This window comes from Fusarium keratoplasticum, chromosome 5, assembly GCF_025433545.1.
Source record: "Fusarium keratoplasticum isolate Fu6.1 chromosome 5, whole genome shotgun sequence".
In the NCBI taxonomy this organism is placed as follows: Eukaryota; Fungi; Ascomycota; class Sordariomycetes; order Hypocreales; family Nectriaceae; genus Fusarium; species Fusarium keratoplasticum.
The window spans coordinates 2,546,557-2,570,873 of NC_070533.1; the positions used below are offsets into that span (position 1 = coordinate 2,546,557).

Genomic DNA, 24,317 nt, shown 5'->3' on the forward strand with positions numbered 1-24,317 from the left:
CTCTTCTTTGTGGGCAACTAGGGTCCGCGCCTTGCCCCATGAGGCGGGCCTGTGGCTCGCTTGCACCAGCCACACTTTTGCGCCTGACATCTAGGGCTACCATGATCACCGCCTCACCGAGGTGAGGCTAGGGGAGGTACGTACCCCTTGAAGCTCCCACCCCCACGAAAGGACACCTCAGACTGCTTGGTGGACTTGAAGGCCCCACCATATGACCTCGCAGGCGCATCACCAAGTGTTCTCAGGACAGTTTAAAGGACGACCGTTATAGAAGCCAGTTCGAGTCGTATCATAGTCAACAGCCGCCAACATGGATCCCTACTCTGCCGAAGGCGAATTGATCAACATCCACAACCACTTCCACCAGGGCCAGTACCAGGAGGTCATCGACTTCGACACCTCGTCCTTCTCCCCTGACAACGCCCTTCCCGCGCGCGTCCTCGTCCTCCGAGCCAGACTGGCCCTCGGTCAAGCTGAAGATGTCCTCGCCGATGTGAAGGGGGAGTCGGATCCTGCCCTTGAAGCTCTGGGTGCCCTGGCCGAGCTCAGCCTGGGCAAGGTCGACTCTGCCGTCAAGACCGTCGAGAAGCTGGCTGCGTCGTCGGCCGACAACACAACCGTTCTTATTGTTGGAGGAACAGTACTCCAGGCTGCTGGAAAGTCTGACGAGGCCCTTGCGCTCCTCACGCAACATCAGGGAAGCCGTACGTTTCGAGGGACTCTGTCCAAGCTTGTCGCCTTTCGCTGACCGCTGTTAATCAGTTGACGCCGTCGCCCTGATCGTCCAAATCCACCTCCAACAAAACCGAACCGACCTCGCTCTGAAGGAAGTCTCTGCTGCGCGACGATGGGCTCAGGATAGTCTCCTGGTGAACCTGGCTGAGTCTTGGGTTGGATTGAGAGTGGTAAGGACCGCCCTGTTACTACATGGGACAAGTTACTAAGACCGTATAGGGCGGAGAAAAGTACCAGCAGGCGTTCTACGTCTTTGAGGAGCTCGCGCAAGCTCCCTCGACCTCATCAGTGCGAAGCCTCGTCTCGCAAGCAGTCTGCGAGCTCCACCTCGGAAGGACAGAAGAGGCCCAGGCCGCCCTGGACCAAGCTCTGGAGAAGGACGCCAACTCGGCTGATGCCATCGCCAACTTGCTTGTCCTGAATGTGATTTCAGGCAACGACGCCAAGGAGCTTACTGAGTAGGTGGACCATGTCTGTTTCTATTTGATTGATGCTAACCTTTACTAGGAAGCTCAAGACCGCCGACGCCAACCACCAGTTCCTGGCCGACCTGGAGGAGAAGAGCGCACTGTTCGACAAGGCCGCCACAAAGTACAGCCCCAAGGTTTCGGCATGATTTGGCTCTAGGTGTATGAATTGATAGATTTTAATGATGGGCGCATAACTGGTAGAGGAACGGAATTCCCTGAGCGACAACTGTTGAGATCTTGTCTACGTTCTACATGAGTTTGCCTTCGAAGCTCAGTCGGGCATTGGTTTCCTCAAAGCATCAATATATGGGTTTAGGCGACTGAAAATAGACCACATCTCCTGATTCATCTGAGTGAGGCTTTGGGCTTGGGAGTCTCCATCCCCGCTACCCTACAAGTCCACTTGGAGGAACTTTTTGCTAAGGTCGTTTCAGCTTGGGTTGGTCTTTGTCCTTTGTATTCTCTAGATTTACTAAACTGACTTCCACCTTTAAAAAAAAATGGGACTTTGGGGTCCAGGTCATTGAATGTTGCGGTTAGGCGTTGTGTTGAGAAAGTGGGCAAGCAAACGTCTTTTTTGTTTTTGAAACTATTCCACTTATCTTTAAACCGCCAGTCAGATATACCACCACGTAATTCCCGGCTGTTCGGCTTCAACCGATCTTCAACTGCAACAAATCCTCAACGCCAATGGTATCTCCGCCGTCGCATCTTTGATGGTTCCCGGCCGTCGTATTGAGGTACGCGGCACGGAGCCTCACAATCGCTCCTTGGTCTCTTTCTAGCCACACCCCACGACACATCATCATCGGCAAGGAAGGGATTCGGTAAAGGACTCGGGGTAGGTGCAAGGCTGGGAAAGGCTCGGTAGAGCCTCGACTCCAGGGGCTTCATCGGTAGTGATGGGTGGGCCGCATGCCTCATGAAGATCTGGGTGACCTCTGCCCCGAGACTAAATCTCGGAGATCGGTCGGTCGACCGCTTGGCTATTAATTCATCAAGTTGCAGACAGATGAATTCCATCGTGCGCTTCCGTGCCTGTTGTCCTTGAAGGAGCTTGAAAGCCCTGGTAGGAAACATGGCAGATGGCTTGCCGTCTTCGAGCATTCGTTTGACAGCTTCAGTCAATCCATCCTCCTGACGGGTAAAGTCTGCCTTTGAGAGAAGCACGTCCAGTACAGAGAGATATTCCTTTGGGTGTTGTCGAAACGCTTGAGAATTTGAGAACCCCATGATAAGAAATGTTGCCCAAACTGACAACTTACAATCTCCCCCTCCAACTCTGGCATTCGGGTCAGCACCGAATTCGAGGAGCATGCGAAAAAGTCCACTTCGGAGAGCCTCAGATACATGCTTGCTAGGCGGCTGGAACAAGAATGCAGGCTGGGACGAGGGCCAGGAGCGCCCATGTATCCCGCCAATAGGCAACGCATTGCCAAATTCGTATCGAGGAAGAAGGCGATGGACGAAACTTGCCCAAGGAGTCAACACACTGGCAGATGTGTCGTCCTCGGAAGAGGAGGTATTTGAATTGGGATCGTAGCCATGGCAAAGAAGACATCGGAGAAGCTCAATCTGTTCAGGCTTCCACAAACTGGCTTGACCATTGCTCATCTTCTGACCCAGAATGGGCGGTAGCGGGTCAATGCCAACGTCATTGAAATAGCTCTTGCTCTTTTCGAGCTTCATTACAATGTACTCTGTCGACACGGCCTGCAGAGCACAAGATCTGAACAATGCACTCGCCTTTCTGCAGACATCGTTAGGACGATTGCTCCTGGGTGTCCGAAAGATTCTCTGGACTGTCTGCTCCAGCTCATCCAGCAGGACCTCTGCGTTGACGGCCATTGACTTGTCGGATGTGACTTGGAGAGAGTACGAGAATGTCTCCAGGAGCGTTGACTTCAGCCGAGACTTGCCAATCTCGAGCATTGCTTTGGCCGTGATTGACAAGTCGTAGAATGGGGCATGCTTCGTCCAGGCCACATGTGCTTGAAGAATAGTTAGGTGCGGATCAAAGCACTCGCGGGTGTTTGATTCTAGGAATTGCTCCATGTCTTTTGACCGGAGGAAGTCGTACACTGTCCGATGCAGGAACTCGACATTGTCTCCGTTTACCTCTAGGAGCCCCATACACCTCGCGTTTATTCGCCGCGTGACTATGTTGCGTATATTGTTCAGCATTTCGGGCTCCCAAGGCGTAGTCGGCTCCCTGAGAGCATAGCCACCGTCCTCGTATTCCTGATCGTGGAAGTAGTAGATGGCAAGTGGCAGCGGTTTCCCGGCTTTGACGGCCATTTGGAGCATCTCGGACATCTTGGTGTGATAGAATGGCTCAACCGAATCTATCATATGCCGGAAGAATGGCTCCAGGTCTGTCGGAAGCAGATCCAGTCTCTTGTGCAAATCGCTGAGGGTATCGTAGTTTGTCAAGCCATCTCTGAGGAGCCTCGTCACCAAGAAAACCCAAAGAAAGACACCCTGAGCCCTGATAGTGACCTCGTTGACAAGAGCGGCTGTCTTTTTGGACTCAACTAGCAACGTCTGCCAACGAGGATGGTTGCACAGGAGATCCTCGACGTATTTTCGGATGTCTTCTCTGGTGAGCTCGTGAATATAGATCTTCTGGGCAGAAAACCGACCAAAGCTTTCCTCGAAGATGTTCCAGGGGCGGGAAGCAAGACACAATTTGATGTTGCTAGATGCGGAGAGCTGGAGCAGAGACTTGCAAATGCGCAAATGCTCGCCACTAAACTCATCCAGGCCGTCAATAAAAAAGCAGAAATTGACCTGCAGCTCTGGTTGACTTGCAATCGCATCTATCGCTTCCTGCAGATCTGCCAAAGTCCAGGGGCCTGTGTCAACGTCCTCATTGAGAGAAACGTTGTCACTCTTGTCCCAGCGTTCAGGGCAGGCAATTGGGATGAGCTCTGGGGCCTGTTGGAAGATGTCACAGAGGAGAGACCGAAGAAGGCCTTCTTGCGACCTCTGGATATGCGACCCTGCATACCAGAAGTAATGAGTGGCCATGTTCAACTCTTTGCCGGCGGCCGTAGCCCAGTGCCGCAAGGCAGCCTTGGTACCGGGGTGTTCGGCGATGTACTTCATGAGTGTGGATTTCCCCGAGCCTGGCTTTCCTGCTACCCAGAAAATGCCATGACCGTGATGGAGCCAGTTCAGGAGGTGTGATTGCTTCGTATCCTGTTTGGATCTGTCGAAGATCCATTCGAACGTTGTCTCGTGTGCCGGACTGATCCCTTCATGCCGAGCTGGGCGATGTTCGTAATCAATACCATGAAGCACAAAAAGTTCCCTGGCACACCGCCTTGACTCTGAGAGCAGCTTCGTGACCTCTGTGGAGAAGGATAATACCGGCCCTGAAGTGACCAGAGTGCTGTCAACTCTTCTTCTCTTCTCGATGAAGCATTGAATCTCCCCAAGCAGCACCATGGCGCTGTGCGCGACTGACTCTTTTCGTTGCGATTGTAGGTTCCCGAATTTTGACGATAGGCCCCGGAGCCAAAGTCGTAGTTCCTTAACGATGTTGCTATTTGCACTTGTTAGGTCCCGTTCGTCGTTGGTCTGCTTGGGCATACTTTAAGATATCGAGAAGCTTCTCAGTGGCGAGCCATTCACGCTCAAGATGTATCCTGCGGATTGCATCCCCATCCATGTCAGGTTCATAGCTCTTGGCTATGATGTCTGATAGCGATGTCAATGGCTCGGATCTCACTTGAGGAGTGCACCCGTTTTGGGTGTCTCGTAGCCATGCCTGAACCCCATCCTGCACCGACTCGCAATCTCTCTTGCAACCCTTCACAACTTTGCTCAGACCATAGAACAGGAGGGGGTCAGTTATCGTCGGGTCTCCGGCGCTGATATCCCTGTTAAACCTCCCTAGAGTTTGTATAACACCATTCAAGGTTGTATGACCATCATTAGTGACCAGAGATATCTCCAGATTGTCACCGGAGAGGACCGAGATGTACTGATAAAACCTGACAGCTGTTGTTCCTAGTTGCAGCGCAGTTTCAACCTGGGCCGCCGTGGAAATCACCGACGGTTTTCTGTGCGACATGCTCCCTTGGTTGATAGACTATTTGCCGCCCTTGAAGAAACCAGGACAGCGGACCTTGACGCGACAACTCTTGCGGGTGAGGGAGGTTAAGATCCGGGTTTTATCTATCAGTGAGCCCCCCAGAGAACTGTGCAGTTGTCAGAATGAAGATAAATTATTTGGAGCTGGGGAGTCATGAACGCTCAGGATTGTGCCCCAAGGCAACCCACCCGAGCCCATGATCCAATCCAATCCAAGAAGCCACAGCCTGCTTCCAACTGCAGCGCGTGCCTGCTTGGCGCCCTCATTGCTTCATAGAGCCTGCTTATTGGTTCTGCAGGCAAATTGACAAAAGGCCCACGACTCCAAAAAGGCGGATGAAGTTGGCCGCGCACACGAGGCCCCGTGTAGGTAGATTCGCTCTCCAAGTTGTCATATCAGTCTAAGGCGGCCTGTGTATAGATCGAGTGGATTCTGACAAGGGGTACAAGGCAACGGCTTACCGCTTGCCTCGAGCCGTCAATTGGGCATCAATCAGATGTGAAACATGCGCTTATCAGCCAAGAAGTCTCGGGGCACGTAAACAAAGGAACCAATGTTGTTGAGAGCTCTCGAGGTCTCCGTGATGCACGAGAGATGATGTATTCAGGTGGACGGCCCATCTAGACCGTCCTGTTTCTCAAGAACTAAAAAACTCGACGTTCCCGTCAAAGAGTCCTTCTTTTTGCCTTGCCTTCAAAATCCTGAATGCTCGTGATTAAATAGAAAAAGTCTCATGTACCCATGTCATAAAAACATCGTGACAGCCCACACGAAACTCCCGGATTTCCCAGCCAAGATATCATTCGCTAACGCTCGACTCGGCCCTGAAGCCCTCTTACAAATCTTTACCCGTCCAGGTTACCCCGTTCACTTCTTCTTGTTGGGGAACTTGGGGGCGCCAATGTCGCTGCCGCGCAGCTTGACGTTGAGCACACGCTCCATGGCGCCGAGCACCTTCTGGTCGGGGGCGGCGGTGCCTCGCTCAAAGTCGGCGACGATGGACTGGGTGGTGTTGCAGCGGGTGGCGAGGTCCTTCTGTGTCATCTTGGGCTCAATCTGCTGCCGGGTCTTGGAGATGACGTCGCCGACGGTCTTGCCAATGGTGTTGGGCTTGATGATGTCGTCGGAACGGTCGACCTTGGTCATGCGCTGGCCCTCCGGTGCGGAGCCCTGTGGGTGATTGTTAACGAGTGTCGTGGCTATCGAGGTAGAATGTACATACGGCGTTGGCAGAAGCGTACTTCTTCTCAGTGGTGAGGCCACCAGCTCGCTGAGCGGCGTTGAGAGCGGCCTTGCCTCGAACAACGGTCTCTCGCTGACCGGCACCGGGGCCACGGGCACGGGAGCCGATCTTGGTGGTGGAATCCCAATCCTCAGACATCTTTGCTGTATTTGCTTGTAGTGGAGGTAGTTTGAAAAGGGATCGAGGTTGACGAGATGAAGTCGAGGAAGAGCTGAGTGAATTGTTTGTTGTTTGAGCACGAGGGAAGTGAGGTTCGGCGACAAGAATTTATGGAGAAGGTGATGGAATGGATGGAGGGGACTGACTCAATCGGCGGGACAGCCTGAAAGGGATGGCGGGGGGCTCTGCTGCACCGTGCGTGGGTGGCCTCTCCTTGCGCCTCTTTGTCCCCGGCGGTAAGGCTCACTGCACTGCGCAGCACAGCACGGCAGAGCACAGCGCAGTACCCGGCGCCTCCTGCTCCAATTTTTCAGCGCGCACCGCCACCCGGTGGCTCGCGTCTCCCCCCGTAGAAGGTGCTAGAGCTTCCGGCTGGACCAGCGTCGAGTCCGTCCCTTGCCTCCCGCTGGGCACCAACGGGAGAGGCAAGGATTGCTTTGTTTGCATTGCCGGGGACGGGTCGGACACGCCTAGCCCGGTTCTCCGGCTGACATAAGACTCCCTTGCCCTTGCAGTCTCGGCGTGACTGGCCAAGCGATGACGACAAAGCGGGAACCCTGAGAAAGTGATGCGTTCATCGCACTCCAATTCCTATCGCGAATTGGATGACTAAGGTGAATTCTCGCCGTTGCTCTCCCGCTGCAAGTCAATGTTCAGTATGTACCGCAGCTACCTTGATGGACAAGTTCAGGACGGACCGACGTAGCATTGGTTATTGTAAAGCTCGACGACTCTAGATACTGGGTTTCCCCTCTTCTCTTCCTCCTTAGCTCTCACCTACCTAAAGTAGCTGAGAGTCTTGTCAGCCATCGTCAAACAGCAATGCGCATACCTTGAGCATCAACCCTGTCTCATGGACGGTCTGTCTGAGGACTCGCCGCTTCTGCCGGTGGTCCTCACCGGAGACCTTCTTGATCGTCTCCTGGAGCATTGGTCGTCGTCTTCAGTGGCGGCCTTTGCAGTCTCGGCGTATTTCACCTTTGTTGGGAACGCAGTTGATCTATCGTTGGTGTTGGCCTTTGTCGGCTGGAACCATGCCTCGGCAATAACCTCACTCATCAAGAGCCTAGACTTGACACAGTTCGGACTTCTCGCCGGAGTCATCGTTCCAACATCGGTGCTGGGTTACCGGCTTCTTGGACGCATTCTCAATGTGCAAACTGTCAAGTGGAATGGTCCTGGCCGTCCATTCCTAGTTCCAAGTCGCACCACCCATACTCGGCTGTTCCCCAAGAAGCACTCGTTTTCCTACTCATATCTCGTCGTCGGTGTTCCTGTTGGATACTCGGGGAACGCTGATGGCATGATATCTGCTAACGTGCCTGGCCCATCCTCTTGGTTGTCTTACATCTTGGGACGGAGAGCCTGGTTTGATGTGAACCCAGCCGACTACCTCCAGCGTGGACACAGAGATGATGGGTTGCGCGGAAAGTTGGATGACTACCTCGAGAAACAGGTTTGGGAAATAGCATCTCCATACACAAATGAGAAGCTAATCGAAGTAGAATGTTGATCCTTCGCAATACCCTTATGCGTACCTTGTTACTGCTGCACGGTTCCTGGGCTATCACTTCAACCCAGTGTCCTTCTGGTTTCTCTATTCTCATGAAAAGGTTCTATCAGCCATTGTTCTTGAGGTGAACAATACTTTTGGCGAGAGACGTCCTTACCTGGTCATTCGAGATTTTGAGGCAGAACGACATATCCAGAATCGCCCTGCCGACGATGAGAGCCAGGAACCCCAACGTGGTCGAGTGAAAGCCTCTTGGAAGAAAGACTTTCATGTCTCGCCTTTCAACTCCCGCAAAGGATCCTACTCATTACTTGCTAGCGATCCGCTCGGCCCCGAAATGGAAGGGTTTCGAGGAATTGACATCACGATCAATCTTTCATCGTCAAAAGGCCACCCGAAGCTTGTTGCAAGACTCTTTTCCGAAGGCGATGCTCTTGAGCCCAACTCAATGGGTCTTTTCCAGAAGGCCAAGTTTCTTCTCGGATGGTTCTGGGTTGGGTTCGTCACGTTTCCCAGAATTGTCAAAGAAGCTGCGGTTCTCTTCTTTAAGCGCGGGCTTCACGTCTGGTATCGTCCGGAGCCGCTCAAGGAGAGCATGGGACGCTTGGCCGACAACATTGAAAAGCAACTGGAAGATGCATTCCGCCAGTATTTGCGTCATCTCGTTCAGCAGTCACCCGCCCCGATCACCGTCAAGTATATCCCAAGTGGAGTTGTTGGAGCTGCTGAAGAGGTCTTCAGTTCTTCGTCAGTGACAGGCTCATCAGCGACTGCGGAATCTGTCGAGATCAAGGTCCTCACGCCAGTCTTTTACTCGCGCTTCGTTCATTATGCACACGATTTCGAAGCTGTCTTTAGCGAGCTGGCCGAAAGCAGTACCCTTTGGGTTGATAAGCCAGAGCTTCTCCCAAAGATATTTCTGAAGAAGGCCTCACCACCGCTGCATGCGTCAATCCCTTTCGATTTCTTGTGCTTTCAGTTGATCAAAAGCCTCCGGAGTCGACCAGAAAAGATTGAGAGGCCATTGACATCGGCGGATCCGGTATCGTCGTCTTCGCAGGGTCTGGATATTCGGGATTTTCGCATTTCGTCGATGGATGCCTTTGTTATCGGACAAGGAGACACGTCACTAAAGAAGGCGTATAGAGCGGCTGTTCTTCGACTGTTTTTTGCTGACCGGATCGCCTTGGGCAATACTGACTTGCTTGGCATGATGGAACTTGGGGCAAGGGTGGGTGCGTCATGGGTTCTCGCGTCTCTCATCAACCAGGCGATCCGGAGGTTCTCATGATGGAGTGTTGCGCACACGATACGGGACGAAAGACATTCAAATATCGTCGGTTGCATTGGATAAGAAGACAGTCGACCTGAATCAACCCCCTGGCTCTTCGAACCCGCGACTTTCCGACCTGGCGTTAAGGTGGCGGAGGAAAAGATAACATATATCGACCAGAACCAGGGTCTCGATGCTGACCAACCGACTGATACCCTTTGTTCCTCGACGGCGAGCTCGCCCCTTGATGCACAACTTTTGGAATCGGTATTGACGTAAGGATTCGGAATATCGCAAATCAGCCTGAATCGAGAGGTTCATGCGAGTCAGCCAATCAGCAACACGGACAGCCCTGGTCGATGAGCTCTCCACTGCCCCGCGACTTGCATCATGGCTTCTGATCAAGCAAACAGATGGAGTTGGTGGAGAGCTTTCTTTACAGGACTGGATGAGGAACGAGACTCTTGGATATCAAAGGATTACTCCCCTTGGACCGATATGACATACAATGGACGGAGCCGCCGCCTGGCCAATTCCAAATTTCTCCAATTCCAAATCTTTGTGTCTGGTTGCCCCGCTTTGTCCGTCCATCAATCTGCAGGCTTTCGCGATTAGAGGAATGACAAATTCCTCAGTCACACAGCGGTTTGCTCCTTTACGCTGAGCTTACTGCAGGGGGAGGGTTTTCTGCTGCATATGGGCGTTGGATGAGCTAACCGTGACGCTGTCCCGATGGCCCGAATAGCTGGGATGGGCTGGCTGACTACTGAATTAGCAACAATATCTGTAATACCATCCGTCAGATCACGAAATGAAGCTTTAACCTCCAACGTGGACATGGGACAGGGCTCGTTTGCCAGCTCGGAGCCATTGCCCATCCTGTTGCTTTGAGACCTGCAGCTCCCCGTCCGCCGTCCACCGTCCACGCCGTCTCACCCAATCGTCGATGGCTTGACGCCGCTCACTCGAGGGATCTGATCTTCCTCAACGTCATCCAATCGCAGCCCCACCAACGCCGAGCTCTCACCCCAACTCATAGGTACTGTACTGCACTGCGCCGTCACCCTCAGGTCTCACCTTGGGTACCAGCGAGGAGAAGAGGGTCGGTACTTGCCTTTTACCCCGCCGTGGCCCCTCTCGAAGCTGTTGGAGCTATAAACTCTGCTCTTCCCGCTCTCTTTGGACTTCAGTTTCTACCTCCATTGCTCAAGCATCCAGTTTATTTGATCTGTGACATATTCCACAGCTTCTTTATCTTATACACACCAACCACCGAGCTCCTTAACAATCATCATGCCTCTCGCCGGACACTGCCTCTGCAAGGCCGTCACCTACACGGTCGACATGGACGAGCCTCTCCTTGTTGGTTATGACCACTGTGACGACTGCCAGCGCCAGAGCGGTTCCACTTACTGTATGATTCCTCTGGAAATTGCCCCTCTGTGCGAATCTTGACCAAACTGACACCAATTCTCAGCCCTGGTTGCCGTCGTCAAGAAGGACAAGCTCACCATCAACGGCCCCGTCAAGACCTACTCCGGCAGCAAGGGATCCTCCGGCAAGATCGTCCACCGCCTCTTCTGCTCCGAGTGCGGTTCCCCCATCGCTCACGACCCCGATGCCGCCCCCGAGATCATTGCCCTCAAGGCTGGCACCTTTGAGTCTGAGCTGAAGCAGAAGCTCAAGCCCGTATGTACTACGAGTGATGGGGCTTTGACAATAGCTAACATGAAGTTAGGACACCGAGATTTGGACCGTTGGCAAGCTTCCCTTCTGCCAGGAGCACCTCGCCAAGCCCTTCACCCACATGCCCGAGTAAATATTGGTTCCTGCAGAGTGATGATGTTGATGACGGTGTTTGATGGGGTGTTATGATTGTGGCTATTATTTTGGATGCAAAAACAGCTCCAAACTTAATGAGATGGTTGATGAAAGAAATAAAAAAAAGTCAATTATACATGTTTTCATGTTCAGAGTTTTGTGACTGTCATGTCGAAATGATAACTGCTGATGGTGAACGAAACGATATGAGAATTGCTTCTAAGTACTCATTCTATGATACAAAGTTATTCTCATAAGCCATGGCTGCGCAGCTGAGATTCATGTCATTAAGCGTGCCGCGAGGGTATCTAGCTAAATCATCTTACCATGGTCAAAAGTTACAGTCTATGTACGGACGCTTCATATCCCATCTTCATTGCCCAGTTCTCCATCCAAAAGGACTATCTTCATTAAAAGATGCTTTACACGAGGGCAAAGCACACAAAGGCCGCTGCGAGACCCGCCAGCATCATGGCCGGCTTCTCACGAACACTCACATCTGCCTTAGGGAACTCCTTCTGCACGCTTCCAGTCTGACTCGCCTGCACAGTAAAGCAGCTGGCCGTTCCGCAGTCGTATCCAGTCGGGCAGCATCCTGCTACGGGGCCGGCGCTCGCACCGCAGAGGAACCAGCCGTCTGCGCAGGTTGACGTGGGGCCCGGCGCCGGGGGCGCATCGGTCGCGAGGATCACAACAGTTACGCCGTCCGAAACGATGGTTGTCGACGGGGCCGGGCAGTCGTGCACATCGCAGTCCCGGTCGGTGCGGCAGCAGCCTCCGCCGTGGGTGGCGAGACAGCCGTAAAAGCCGGTCGGACAGCCCGTCTGGGTGTCGCCAGTCTCCGAGGTGTCGGTGACGGTTGTGCCTGTTGGACGGTAGGGCGGGGCGCCGGTGATGGAGCCCGTGGCTGTTGTTCTGCTCCGGGTCGTGGTCGTGGTCTCTTCTTCAGACTCGGTCGTTTCTTCGGCTTCAGTTGTTGTCTCTTCTTCTGAAGCCGTTACGACTTCGGTGGTTGTTTGTGTGGTGGGCTCTGCCGAGGGCCTCTCGGTGACGGTCAAGGTGACGACGACAGTGGAAGGGTTGCCTTCGATGATGGTCGTCCGAGTAGTCGTGATCGTTATCGGCGAGTTCGTTTGGGTAGAGCTCTGGACGGCGGTACTCGTTCGTGTTGCAGAAGCACTGGGGACGCCTAAACTTCAAGTCAGTACTCACGGGCAGAATGAATCGATGGTTCACTTACATCCAAGCCCTTCACAAACATAACCTGGAATACAGCATCCACCACCCAGCTCCTCTGAACAACTCGTAGCACCGGAAGGACAAGCGCCGACTCCTCCGCCGCAGGAAGCCCCGTTGGGACAGCATGCTACACCTCCCGCCACAGCATCCCCCACGTCGACGCAGTATGTCCCCTCCTGACAGCATTTGACCTCGGAGGCAATGTCGGAGCAACTGTTCATGCCCTCTGGACAAGAGGACCGCCTCTGCAGCAGAGCCAGGGCTTCGGCTGCCCGGCGCAGAACGCCATCCCGTGCCTCATCGCGGTGAGGCGCAAACGCCGGCCGGAAGCGCCGCTCGGTGCCGTTGAGCGCCAGGAACTCGTCGTCCTGCTCATCCAGGAATGACACCGCGGCGGCGGCGGCTTCTCGCGGGGAGAGGATGTGCAGCGGCGCAAATGCGAGGTGCTCGCGGAGGATCTTGTGGTTGGAGTTTGGCGGGAGCTTCTTCAAGGCTGTGGGCGCGGCGGGTTCGGCTGAAGCTTGGGAGAGGAGCACGATTAGAGAGGCCGGGAGAGCGAGCAAGGCTGATACGGATCGCATCGTGGTAGATTAAGATGCCGACTCTCAAAGCTGTTTGTATCTCCAAGCCGGAGGAGCTCTCTTTAGCTGCTGTGATCGTGGGGGGGGACTTGTTGGCTGCAGAATACGGGGCTAGGATGTATGCTCTTACACCACCGTGGATACAACCCTGGACCGCGTCAGCCCGAGGATAAATGAATGTGAGGGAAGCAAGCACAGTTCCTTTTCTATAAATACAGATACGAGATGGGGGACAAATCATGCGAGAGAGAGTACGTCAGGCTGCTGCTGATGTGGCATGGCTGCTCGGGCTCTCGCTATGGCTATGGCTCTTCTCGCTTTGGTAGGTAAACAATCCGGTGGCTGGGAGACGGGTAAGGGACGGGATGCGGTGAGGCCACAAGATGGGGGTACGTTGTGGAATTGAGGCGATCAAGGCTCTAATAGTTTAATGAGAACTTGAAATTCGACTCAACATAAAAAAAATCACAATTCGAGTCATGAGTCCGTTTAATGTGACGGTTGTTGATGCAGAGCCGTTGCAAGGTAAGAATTCTGACGGCGCGACGTCATGCAGGTCCCGGCCCAAACAGGCAAGTTTCCAGAACCACCATCTAGATCAACGACAAGACACTCCATAGGCGCTATGCTGTGCACGCTTATAGATCTATTTTCTTTAATCGTATTATACATCGTAATCATACATGGATGACATGCCTCCCGTATATCCAAGCGCCGCCCAGATGCTTTTCCGATCGTAGTAGTAGTCGTACATGAGTGTAGGTGAGTCGTCGTGAAGTGTTGTTACATGAAATGGTTGGTAGCTTAGAACATCATCTCGACATTCTCAGCCTTTGTTTCCTCCGGTTTCTTCTCCTCCGGTTTCTTCTCCTCGGGCTTTTCTTCCTCGGACTTCTTCTCCTCAGTCGTCTCCTCCTTGGGCTTGTCCGCCTTTTCTAGTTCGGCCTCTTCCGCCTTGTTTTCCTCACCGCCCTCGCTGCTGAGCAACACCCCCTGCTTTTCAGCCTCAACAGGCTTCTCCTCTGCTTCGACTTGGACTTGAGGCTCTGGGACCTCAACCGGGGCGTCAACCTGCACCGGCTTGGCTTCAACCAGGGGCTCCTTGACGAATGAGTGGCATAAGAGTCCTGCAGCAACGCTAACGTTCAAGCTGTCAATGCAGCTCCCCTGCACAAATCGAGGCACCGACAACTCGTAGTCGGCTGCTACCTTGAGTGGCTTCGGCAACCCGTGTCCTTCATTGCCAAGGACAAGAAGACAAGGATGCTCGTTGAGCGGGCTGTTGGCCTCGATAACATCTGTCGAGATGAACTTGTCTCCGTGCTTGCGGACCAATTTCCGGTCGGGAGGCGCCACGGCAGCAAACGTCTTCCAGCCGGCCTTGCTGGAGTCCTCGATGAACCTGAGCGGGTCATCGACTGTGAACAGTGAGATCTCCTCCACTGCGCCAGCTGCAGACTTGAGAGCCACGGGTGTCAACGTGGAAGATCCCCGGCTGGTGATGCCGACTGCATCAATACCAAGGTAGCTAGCCGTTCGGATGATACCTCCCAGGTTGCCAGGATCCATGATTTCGTTGAGCAAAAGCACAAAGGGCTTAGGCATGACGTCGTTGGCTCGTCGGAAGAAGCTTTCAGTGCCGTTGATGGCCTCTTCTTCCTTGGTCTGGAAGTCAAGTTCCACATGGAAGCCCAGGCGAGCTGGAGTCTCCTCAAGCTTTCCCAGTGACCGGATGGGCAGCTGGGGCAATGGGGAAGCCTCAAGCACAAAGCCATTGTGAGGCCGTCCCATGCTCATCTTGTCCATCAGACGCTGCTCCTCGGTGGGCACGATGGTAATGGGGACGCCCTGCTTCTCGGCAAGCCGGGACAGGAACGTATTGTCCTTGTTGTCCCTGCGGTTCTCACCGCCATAAATGTACAGATTGTACAGCTTCCGCCTGCCCTGCTCGAGAGCTGCCTTCACCACCGACCTGCCGTAGAGGAATTGAGAGGCAGCGGTGGTATACTTGATTGTCATAGGCATCATCTCCTTCTTGCGCCCGCGCTTTGGAGCTGATCCTTCGGCAGAGTCACCCTCCTGATCATTCCATCGGTCAGTACGGCCTCTGTCTTGGCGTGAGTGAGTGTCCCGATCCGATCGATCAAACCGTCTCTCGGATCGTGCAGCATCATAACCTGGCCGGGAATCGCGGTCTGATCGATCAAACCGTCTTTCGGACCTTGAAGCATCCTGAAATGATCGAGAGTCGTTATCTGATCGATCAGACCGTCTCTCGAACCGTGGAGATTCCTGATCTTGCCAACCGTTGGGATCTTGAAAGTCAAATTGCCGTCGTTCATTGCGGGTTTCGCGGAATGATCGCGGCTGGACGAACTGTTTGATGGGCAATTCGGCGGCCACATCCTTGAGGTCTCCATACTTCATTCGGTGCACAAAACTCTTTTGGCCAAACTCGTTTTCTGGATCTGCGAATCGCCTTCTCCGGGTGCGGCGGCCGGTCTCCTCGTCGCCTGCCTCTTCTTTTGCCTTCTTCTCTTCCTCCTTCTTTCGTAGCTTCTTCCTTAGCTTTTGCTCCTGGCGCCAAGACCTGGTGCCACCACTGTCCTGGGCCCTCGCATTGAACTTGTCCATGAACTCATCCCGACGGGTTGGGGTATCGCGGTGAATTGGAGGGGCCGCTGACCTTCGCCGAGCTCTTCTATCGAATGTTCCATGATCGCGCGATTCGGTCGAGTCCCTTGTAGGACGGCGAGATTCTCCAAACTGGGCTTTCTCCGAGTTGCGCATACCCCGATGGATAGCGGAAAGACTCTTTGCGCGGACCAAGATTCGAGAAGGGCATGGCTGAGGTGTAAAAAGGCCAGCAAGTGGCCGACGAAGGGCAGCTGCCCTCAATTGCACCGGATGAAACATGGCATAACGTGAGCCTGGCTATCAGACAGAGACTCTTTTGATGTGTGCTGGTGGTTGTGGTTGAAGATAGCCTCTGATGGAAATTCCACCCATGTTCGCTAGGAACTTTTTCTGCCGGGCCGTTGCAGGGGTCTTGCGGGCGGTGAGGCCCACTTCCAGTCTCTGATTGGTAGATATTTTCAAGATTCGCTTTAGCGCATCCGGGCTCGGCTCGTGTTAATGAGATTCGAGACAACGCGTTTGGCTACGACATCGCGTTTACCAAAGTAAACGAAAAACGACTAATAATCTTGCACTTCGCATCACGGCCTGACGATGATTTCTAGGCCTGGCTAGATATGCCTTCATGTCCGTTTTATTCTCCTTACAGTTTGTAATCATAGATCCCGGCCCCTGCCTTTCTGCAACTCCTCGCGAAACGAGGGTCCTCATGTACCCCACGTCCCCTCGACAACGACTCGACTCGACCGAATGCGCTGCCGGGAATGGACACCGATGATGTCTTCTACGAGCCCCTCGAGGGCTTCAACGCTGGGGGCGATCAGGATAACGAGATCGAGAGATCATTACAACGTCTCCTAGCAGATCTCAACGACGATGAAGTCCCGAACCCGAACCCCGGGACGAATGATGCGTCTACTCCCGACCCAGAGTCGATTCTAGACTCAGTGCCCACGGTTGAACAGGAGGAGCACGAACAACAAACTCATGACCCGACCAGCGAGTCACAAGTCTCGATTCCGAAAATAGGTTACACGATTCAGGTTGCGATCCGTGAGATGCCACTGGAGAAACGCAAGGAATACTCTGTGGTCCGGAGCGAGATCGTCGAGTTTGTTTTCGGAGAGCTTCCACTCAAGCGCGTCCAGGCCAGTTATAAAGTCGAGTTCACAGATGGGAGGCAAGAATCGGTAGGTGAATATTCTTCATTCAAACAAGGGGTTGCACAATGCGATTGTTCATGAGTCTATCCTTGCGCTCACTCTCTTTGCGCGTGGCGGCTGGCCTACTTTAGCTCGAGGCAGCGCCGCAGCATGCAAACGGATTCCTCCGCACAATATCAAGAGCCCGCCTATTGTTCAATATTGCCCTTATTCACTGTTGCTGTTATAAACCTCTTCTCCTCTTTTTCGCAGCCCCGCACATTCTCCTCTCATCGCATTTCTCCTACTCCTCCCCTTCATCCCTCCACTTTCGCGCGCTCACTTCAGCTCAAATCGCTAACTCAAGCTTGAGATACCCTTTACTGAACTCGTCGCCCTGGAGAACGGAAGAGCTGCCTTTGCTCGTTTTAACCAAGGACCTGGGCCTCTTGAGACCGACTCCATGGCTGGGTTACGGAAGCGAAAGCGCGAGCTCGAGGATGAGTGGGATTCTGACTCCGAGTCAGTTGCCTCTGATCCCATGGACATCGACGACAACGAAGAGGAAGAAGAGGAAGAGGAAGACCAAGAGCTCATTCGTCACAGACGTGCACCCAGTCAACCAGTTCGACGTCTTCGCTCTCGGGAAACGACAAAGCAGATCTCTCGAAGCCCCTCCGTCCAGGTCACTAATGATGATCTGGATGACCTCCGAGAAGAACCCCCAGTCCCGACCAGATCACTCCGAACGCGCCAACCGAGACAGATGACCCTGACTAGCATGACCTTTAAGAACGGCGATGGTAGTCTGGACCAGGATGAATTGCTTCAAGACCTACCCCCAGAGGAGGAAGAGGAGGGTGATGATGATTTTATGCCCATCATTGTCTCGGACGTCTTACCCAAAAAAGGACGCCCCAACAAAGCACGTCAACGACCCAAGCGCCTCCTGAGTGCACGACACAAAGCAGCACGCCTTGCGACACGCCAGAAGTCTCATGACTCTGACATCGAATTCGAAGCCCCTCGACGTTCTTCAAGAGCCACCCGAACCACCGCCAACATGCAAGACGATGCCCTCATGGACGAGGATTCGTTCTACGTCGTCGATGAGAGGGTTCCAGGCCCAGCCAAGGTTATTTCAGTCAAGGAGGTCTTCCAACCGCTGCCTTCGGATTCAACATTCGTTACAATGCACATGGATAAGTGCCATACATGTGGTGGCTCGCGGAACAGGGGACAGATGGTTTACTGTCAAGGCTGCACCTTGTCGTACCACAAGAACTGTCTCTCGTTTCGCAGCGGACGGGAACACCAGGTCACCAAAGTTGGGGTGGACGACTTTGTGTTGCAGTGCAGGTACTGCATTGGCATCCCGATCAAGAAGGATGAAAATGCTCCCAAACACAGCATGTGTCAGGGCTGCAAGCGTGACGGCCGTGCCTGCGCAGCCTTTTCCGAGAAGAAGACGTCTCGCCAGGAGGAGAAGATGCGGGAACAAAACTATGGTGTTGACCCTATCTTCAAAGTTGCCCCTGACCTCCTGAACAACGACGAGATTGTGCTTTTCCGATGTGTTTCGTGCCATCGAGGTTGGCATGTTGAACACTTGCCGAGCCTTAGGGGGGACTCGATTGGTACAGATCTCAAGTCAGAGCGACTCAAAGATCATTCTATCGACTGGCAATGCCACGAGTGCGGGACAGCCAAGCACAAGATTCACCGCCTGGTGGCATGGCGACCTGTGGAAAGGGATCTCGCCAAGCAGGTTCCTCGACCGACATGGCATGATGTTAAGGAGGACGACAAGGAGTATCTCGTCAAGTGGGACACACGATCCTATAGTCACTGCACATGGAAGCCAGGTGCCTGGGTACATGGTGTGGCTGCTGCTACGATGCGCTCTGCCTTTGGGAAACGAGATGCTGAGCAAGATCTTCTCAAACTCGACGAAAACGATGCAGTTCCAGACGAGTTCATCATGCCCGACATCATCCTCAACGTCAAGATGCACTCTTCGATCCCCAGACCCAAGACGCGAGAAGATGAGCTTGCCAACATGAACAATGTGAGCAAGATCTTCGTCAAGTTCCAAGGCCTTGGCTATGACGATGTCGTCTGGGACGCACCACCAACAGAGGACATGGGCGATATCTACGCCGCCTTTGTGGAGGCATACTACGAATACGTCGAGGGCAAGTACTTCAAGTACGAGTCACAGCACAAGATCAGGGAACGTGTCAAGGCGTACAAGTCCGAACCTTTCGAGGAGATCAATGAGCAGCCTGCTGGCCTTAAGCGAGGCAAGCTCATGGGTTACCAGCTTGAGGGAGTGAATTGGCTGCTGGGCAATTATCACAATGGACGCAGTGTTGTTTTGGCTGATGAAATGGGTCTCGGCAAGACTGTCCAGGTCGTTGGCCTGGTCACTTCACTGATCCAGGATAGTCCAAGGGTAAGTCATATCCGCACATGTCAAGCCGTGGCGACAGTGTCATTAACATCATGATAGTGCTGGCCCTTCCTCATCGTCGTTCCCAATGCCACATGTCCCAACTGGCGCCGAGAGTTCAAGCAATGGGCCCCGGAGCTACGAGTTGTGGCGTATCACGGCGGAAAGGAGCCGCAAGCCCTCGCTCACAAGTACGAGCTGTTTCCGAACCAATCTGCGGACATGAAGGCCCACGTTGTCATCATGTCTTACGACTCAGCTCAAGACCCCGCGACTAAATCCATCTTCAAGTCGGTCAACTGGGCAGGACTCGTCGTTGACGAGGGTCAGCGACTGAAGAATGACCAGAACATACTCTACGGTGCTCTTCGTTCTATGAGGATCCCCTTTCGACTTCTCCTCACAGGCACTCCGCTCCAAAACAACAAGAGGGAACTGTTCAACCTACTTCAGTTCATCGACGAAAAGAAGAATGCCGAAGAGTTGGATGCAGAATATGCAGTCCTCGACAAAGAAACGCTACCACAGTTGCACAACGAAATCCGCCCCTACTTCCTCCGCCGCACCAAGGCAGGGGTGCTCAAGTTCTTGCCGCCCATGTCCCAAATCATTCTACCCGTCACGATGACGGTGATTCAGGAGAAACTCTCCAAGAGTATCATGGCCAAAAATCCAGAGCTCATCAAGGCCATGTTTTCCAACAGCAAGATGAACAAGAAGGAACGTGGAAGTCTCAACAACATCTTGATGCAACTACGAAAGTGTCTTTGCCATCCTTTCATGTATTCCGAGGCTATCGAGGAGAGACATCACGACCATACGGTGCTTCAGCGCAACTTGATTGAGGCATCAGCTAAGCTACTGTTGCTGCAGGTCATGCTTCCAAAGCTACAGGAGAAGGGTCACCGCGTGCTCATCTTCAGTCAGTTCCTACAGCAGCTGGACATTATTGAGGATTTCCTCGGTGGTCTCGGCTACGACTATCGTCGTCTCGATGGTAGCATTGGCAGTTTGGAGAAGCAGCGACGTATCGATGCGTTCAACGCACCTGGCTCGCCCATCTTTGCATTTCTGCTCTCAACAAGAGCTGGTGGTGTGGGAATTAACCTTGCAACCGCAGACACAGTAATCATCCTCGACCCCGACTTCAACCCACACCAAGACATCCAAGCTCTATCTCGTGCCCATCGAATTGGACAGAAGAAGAAGGTCCTCTGCTTTCAGCTAATGACAGTAGACTCTGTGGAAGAGCGAATCATGCAGATCGGCAAGAAGAAGATGGCTCTTGATCATGCCCTGATCGAAAGCATGGACGATGACGAACTTGCTGGAGATGATTTAGAATCGATTCTCAAGCACGGTGCCCAGGCGCTGTTCAGCGACAACTACGAGAAGAAGTCTATCCATTATGATTCTGCTGCGGTTGACGAGCTGCTGAACCGAACGCACATGGACGAAGTCGACGAGGACGAAGATGCTGCCTTTTCCTACGCAAAGGTATGGTCTAACGAAAAGTCTGGATTCGAAGCAGGCCTCGCAACCGAAGAGACGAAGGAGCCAGAGGCCTTGAACTCGAGTGTGTGGGATCGTATTCTAGCTCAGCGAGAGGCCGAAGCAAAACAGCAAGCAGCTGCGAATCGCGAGGTCCTTGGACGAGGCGGCAGACGCCGACAGGTGAGTCGAAACAGATATGATGGTAGTATCGTCAGCTAACCACTTGTTCAGGCTATCAACTACAAGACGAATGCAATAGACACGGTACCCATTCTCGGTGATCTCGAACCCGAATCGTCAGACTCGTCTGATGACTTTGCCGGCGGAGACTCTGGAGAAGAGTCTGATGAGGAGGATGGCACATCGGCCAAAGGTAAACGCCAAAAGAACTCTCCCAGTCAACTAGCAACCCCAGCCACGACACCTGTCAAGAAGACATTTCCAAGCAGCAGCATTAACAAGAAGAACGCGCAGACGCCGAAGAAGACGGGCCGATCAACCTCCAAGCCTCCAACGCCCGCAACTCAAGGGCGCAGCAAGCCCTCGCCGAAATCCACCAAGCTCAACAGCAGCAGCAGCAAGTCGGCCGGAAGTCCCGTCAAGAAACGCCAAACACCGTCAAGCACCAAGTCTCAAAAACCGAGCTGCCGAAAGGAGGCAGCAAGCAGCAACAAAGCAACGGGCAAAAAGGCACGCCCAGCGGCCAAATGAGCCATCAACGCATGCCAAACCCATACCCACGTCCTGTGATTGGGGTTGGGGAGAACGGGCAGCTCCCTGTTCATCTCTCACGATACATCAAAGGTAACTATCTTAATCCAGGAAGCCCTGCAGAGCCAGCGGCAGTGCCAGTGCCAGTGCCAGTGGCACCACAGCATGCTGTTCCCACGCAGCCCGTCAACCGTCCTCCAATAGCTGCCTACAGTACCGTCCGCCTAGGGTCAGAAGCCGAAGTGAGGATGGCAATCGATTGGCTGCAGCGCTCACACTCGACATCAGACATTGAAGCAAAGCAGCAAAAGGCTCTGCTGCTTAACCAGCTAAGAACAGTTAGCAATGACATGCGCAAGCAAGCGTAGTGTAGTATTTTCTTGAGGAGGGGGGACGCTTTGTTCCTTGTGTCACCTGCCAGGGGACATTTGCCACATGGGTACCATGGAATAGGGGAGGGAGTGGGACATACAGTCATCCGGGCGATTGCTTACCTACTAAAGATTTTGTTTGTTTGATATGGATCTTGGGGCTACATGACGACGTGGGCGAACAGGCGAGGAGGGAGGGAGATGATGGGTGGCAGGCAATCAATTAACCAATCAACCGAGCAAGCAAGCAAGCAAACAAGCATATATTGGAGTTGGGGTCATTCGCCGCGATGCGATACATCAGACCAGGCAAAAACGATGATGGATGGATAGACAGGCCAGCTCAGGTTAACTACTCAGGTAGCATTAACGGCCATTGAATCAGAAAAAACATTACATTGCAGCAGACGACAAGCCGTGCCAGTGTTGGTCACGGTTTTCTGAGTGTTTCATGACTTAGCCAATAGAGCAACACAAACGCCAGCCTGCATGCAGCCGTTGAAATCGTGCATTTACACCCCCCTAGTCACAGCAAACGCTCACGGTGAAGCGCAAATATTGAGATTCTGACAGTGGATAAATAGGCTGGACAAATCGTGCTGGAGCATGAATTTTGATACATCATCTCTGGCTCTGGCTGACAAGAGCTAGCTTCTGTAGAGTTCTTGTTCTTATTCTCGTCATTGTGCACTTCTCTGCAGCTGTCGACAGCTGTCTCCCCCTGGCGACGCCCTCTCTTGTCCTCGTCCCCGTTTGTCACCCCCCCGAAATCCCCATCTCGAAGTCATCTCCCGTCGTCGTCAGTCGGCTACCCGTGTCTTATCTTGCCAGCCGTTGGTCGCCAAGGGGGCCACGGAGTCGTCCTTGTTGTTTCTATAGGCCAACTCAACCAACCCATCAATTTTCGTTTGCAGAGACTCCCCGACTTCGGCTCGCTGCTGCTTCTTCCCGTCGAAGCAGGATGGCCCGTCACCGCCAGGGAGTTGCCTCCCCGACCGCCGTCTCCAGAGGCTCAAGCTTGTCTTCTTCGTCCTTGACTCCCGTCGAAGACAACAAACTCAGCTTTGTCAACAACATCCCCTCCAACCGCATTAGACCTTATCCACAGTTCCCAGTTTCTGCTAAGCAAGGCAGTTCTTCTTTTGATACTCAGGAGATCACCATTCAACACGCTGCCATGGATCTTCCTCCCTCTGGACCTCAGAGCAGCTCCTATGTTGCCTCCAACGGAAATCATCACAACGCCTACTATGGGAACTGGCCTGAGAGATCCCAGATGTACCAGGCGTTGGCCCCTCGGAGCATGGCTTCGGCCAACTGGCGAGGTCCTCGCCCATCTATCGACTCCATTACTACCGGCGTCAACAACTATTCGCTGGCGGGCCCCAACACTTCCCCAGGTGCCTCCAACAACGACGCCCCTGTCAGCATCTCGGACTGCCTTAATGGATACGCCTACTGCGTGCAGCGTCCTGACGGTAAATACACCAGACTTGTCCCCGCCGACATGCTTCCGGCCCTCAACGAAGTTCCCGCCAAGCAAGCCAGCGCTCAAGGCATGGTCCTCCTGCCGGACCTCCACATGCAGCCGCCGCAGGGAGTGGCCAAGATGAACCAGCCCATGACTGTCAAGGTACGTGAGCGTCGAACAGCACATCCAACGCCGGCCAGAAGCTGAGTGTGTAGCCTCCACCTGCCCCAGCTCCTGACCCCCTTCAGGTAACCAACCTCTTACCACTGCCTCCTCTCACACAAGATGATTACTGGCCAAGCAAACTAACCATGGCCTTAGAATCGTATTGATCGCATTGTCGCCACTTCGCCTGCTCAGCAACGAAGAACCAAGATCTACTGCGACAAGTGGATTCACGACGGCACTTGCGCCTTTACCCAGCAGGGCTGCAAGTACAAGCACGAGATGCCCTTTGACAAGGCGACTCAGCAGTCTCTCGGTCTCTTCCATGGGTTCCCCAAGTGGTGGAAGGACCTCCAGGAGGACCTCCAGAAGCGCCACAACAAGGAGAACCCAGCTCGCCGTCCGCAGTCGGTTCTGCAGCAGGACTGGAGAGGGGAGAGCAACGAGGACACGCCCAGCCCGGCCACTGCCCAGGCCCCCATCGGAGCCGAGAGACAGACCAAGGCCATCAAGGGCCGTCGTCACTCTCCCCCTACCAACGAGAAGCCAAACTGGGTGCCTATTGAACCTCAGAGACCCGGCCCTGAGGGGGACTGGGTCATCACTCCATCAGCCCTCAAGGCGTGGGCTCACGGCAGAGACAACTCCTCTCCCCGCTCCTCTGCGGGCTCGGTTGAAAACAACTTCATCCACTAGTTACTGGATGGATGCAAGCTATAAGGAAAAGGCGTCCCGGTCGAC

General features: G+C 53.6%; 9 protein-coding genes across 9 annotated transcripts; 5 read left to right on the forward strand and 4 right to left on the reverse strand.

Annotated features, from left to right (window-relative positions):
- Nucleotides 1–310: 310 nt before the first annotated feature.
- On the forward strand, nt 311–1,351 carry NCS57_00742200 (Coatomer subunit epsilon; the record flags this gene model as incomplete). The annotated part of the gene is made up of 4 exons (XM_053057273.1): nt 311–704; nt 763–905; nt 955–1,193; nt 1,243–1,351. The coding sequence occupies 4 exons, from the start codon at nt 311–313 to the stop codon at nt 1,349–1,351; spliced, it is 885 nt and encodes a 294-aa protein (XP_052913468.1).
- Nucleotides 1,352–1,886: 535 nt separating this feature from the next.
- On the reverse strand, nt 1,887–4,313 carry NCS57_00742300 (uncharacterized protein; the record flags this gene model as incomplete). The annotated part of the gene is made up of 2 exons (XM_053057274.1): nt 1,887–2,416; nt 2,471–4,313. The coding sequence occupies 2 exons, from the start codon at nt 4,311–4,313 to the stop codon at nt 1,887–1,889; spliced, it is 2,373 nt and encodes a 790-aa protein (XP_052913469.1).
- Nucleotides 4,314–6,171: 1,858 nt separating this feature from the next.
- Nucleotides 6,172–6,685, reverse strand: NCS57_00742400 (Multiprotein-bridging factor 1; the record flags this gene model as incomplete). Its single annotated transcript, XM_053057275.1, has 2 exons — nt 6,172–6,474; nt 6,527–6,685. 2 exons carry the CDS (start codon nt 6,683–6,685, stop codon nt 6,172–6,174), a joined length of 462 nt encoding a protein of 153 aa, XP_052913470.1.
- Nucleotides 6,686–7,559: 874 nt separating this feature from the next.
- Nucleotides 7,560–9,510, forward strand: NCS57_00742500 (uncharacterized protein; the record flags this gene model as incomplete). The annotated part of the gene is made up of 2 exons (XM_053057276.1): nt 7,560–8,162; nt 8,212–9,510. The coding sequence occupies 2 exons, from the start codon at nt 7,560–7,562 to the stop codon at nt 9,508–9,510; spliced, it is 1,902 nt and encodes a 633-aa protein (XP_052913471.1).
- Nucleotides 9,511–10,785: 1,275 nt separating this feature from the next.
- Nucleotides 10,786–11,311, forward strand: NCS57_00742600 (uncharacterized protein; the record flags this gene model as incomplete). Its single annotated transcript, XM_053057277.1, has 3 exons — nt 10,786–10,906; nt 10,970–11,181; nt 11,231–11,311. 3 exons carry the CDS (start codon nt 10,786–10,788, stop codon nt 11,309–11,311), a joined length of 414 nt encoding a protein of 137 aa, XP_052913472.1.
- A 424-nt stretch (nt 11,312–11,735) lies between these two features.
- On the reverse strand, nt 11,736–13,133 carry NCS57_00742700 (uncharacterized protein; the record flags this gene model as incomplete). Its single annotated transcript, XM_053057278.1, has 2 exons — nt 11,736–12,502; nt 12,554–13,133. 2 exons carry the CDS (start codon nt 13,131–13,133, stop codon nt 11,736–11,738), a joined length of 1,347 nt encoding a protein of 448 aa, XP_052913473.1.
- Nucleotides 13,134–13,937: 804 nt separating this feature from the next.
- NCS57_00742800 (SpoU-sub-bind domain-containing protein) lies at nt 13,938–16,049 on the reverse strand (the record flags this gene model as incomplete). Its single annotated transcript, XM_053057279.1, has 1 exon — nt 13,938–16,049. One exon carries the CDS (start codon nt 16,047–16,049, stop codon nt 13,938–13,940), a length of 2,112 nt encoding a protein of 703 aa, XP_052913474.1.
- A 485-nt stretch (nt 16,050–16,534) lies between these two features.
- Nucleotides 16,535–21,937, forward strand: NCS57_00742900 (uncharacterized protein; the record flags this gene model as incomplete). Its single annotated transcript, XM_053057280.1, has 5 exons — nt 16,535–16,960; nt 17,280–19,367; nt 19,425–21,038; nt 21,090–21,231; nt 21,333–21,937. 5 exons carry the CDS (start codon nt 16,535–16,537, stop codon nt 21,935–21,937), a joined length of 4,875 nt encoding a protein of 1,624 aa, XP_052913475.1.
- Nucleotides 21,938–22,901: 964 nt separating this feature from the next.
- Nucleotides 22,902–24,272, forward strand: NCS57_00743000 (C3H1-type domain-containing protein; the record flags this gene model as incomplete). Its single annotated transcript, XM_053057281.1, has 2 exons — nt 22,902–23,573; nt 23,733–24,272. 2 exons carry the CDS (start codon nt 22,902–22,904, stop codon nt 24,270–24,272), a joined length of 1,212 nt encoding a protein of 403 aa, XP_052913476.1.
- Nucleotides 24,273–24,317: the final 45 nt, after the last annotated feature.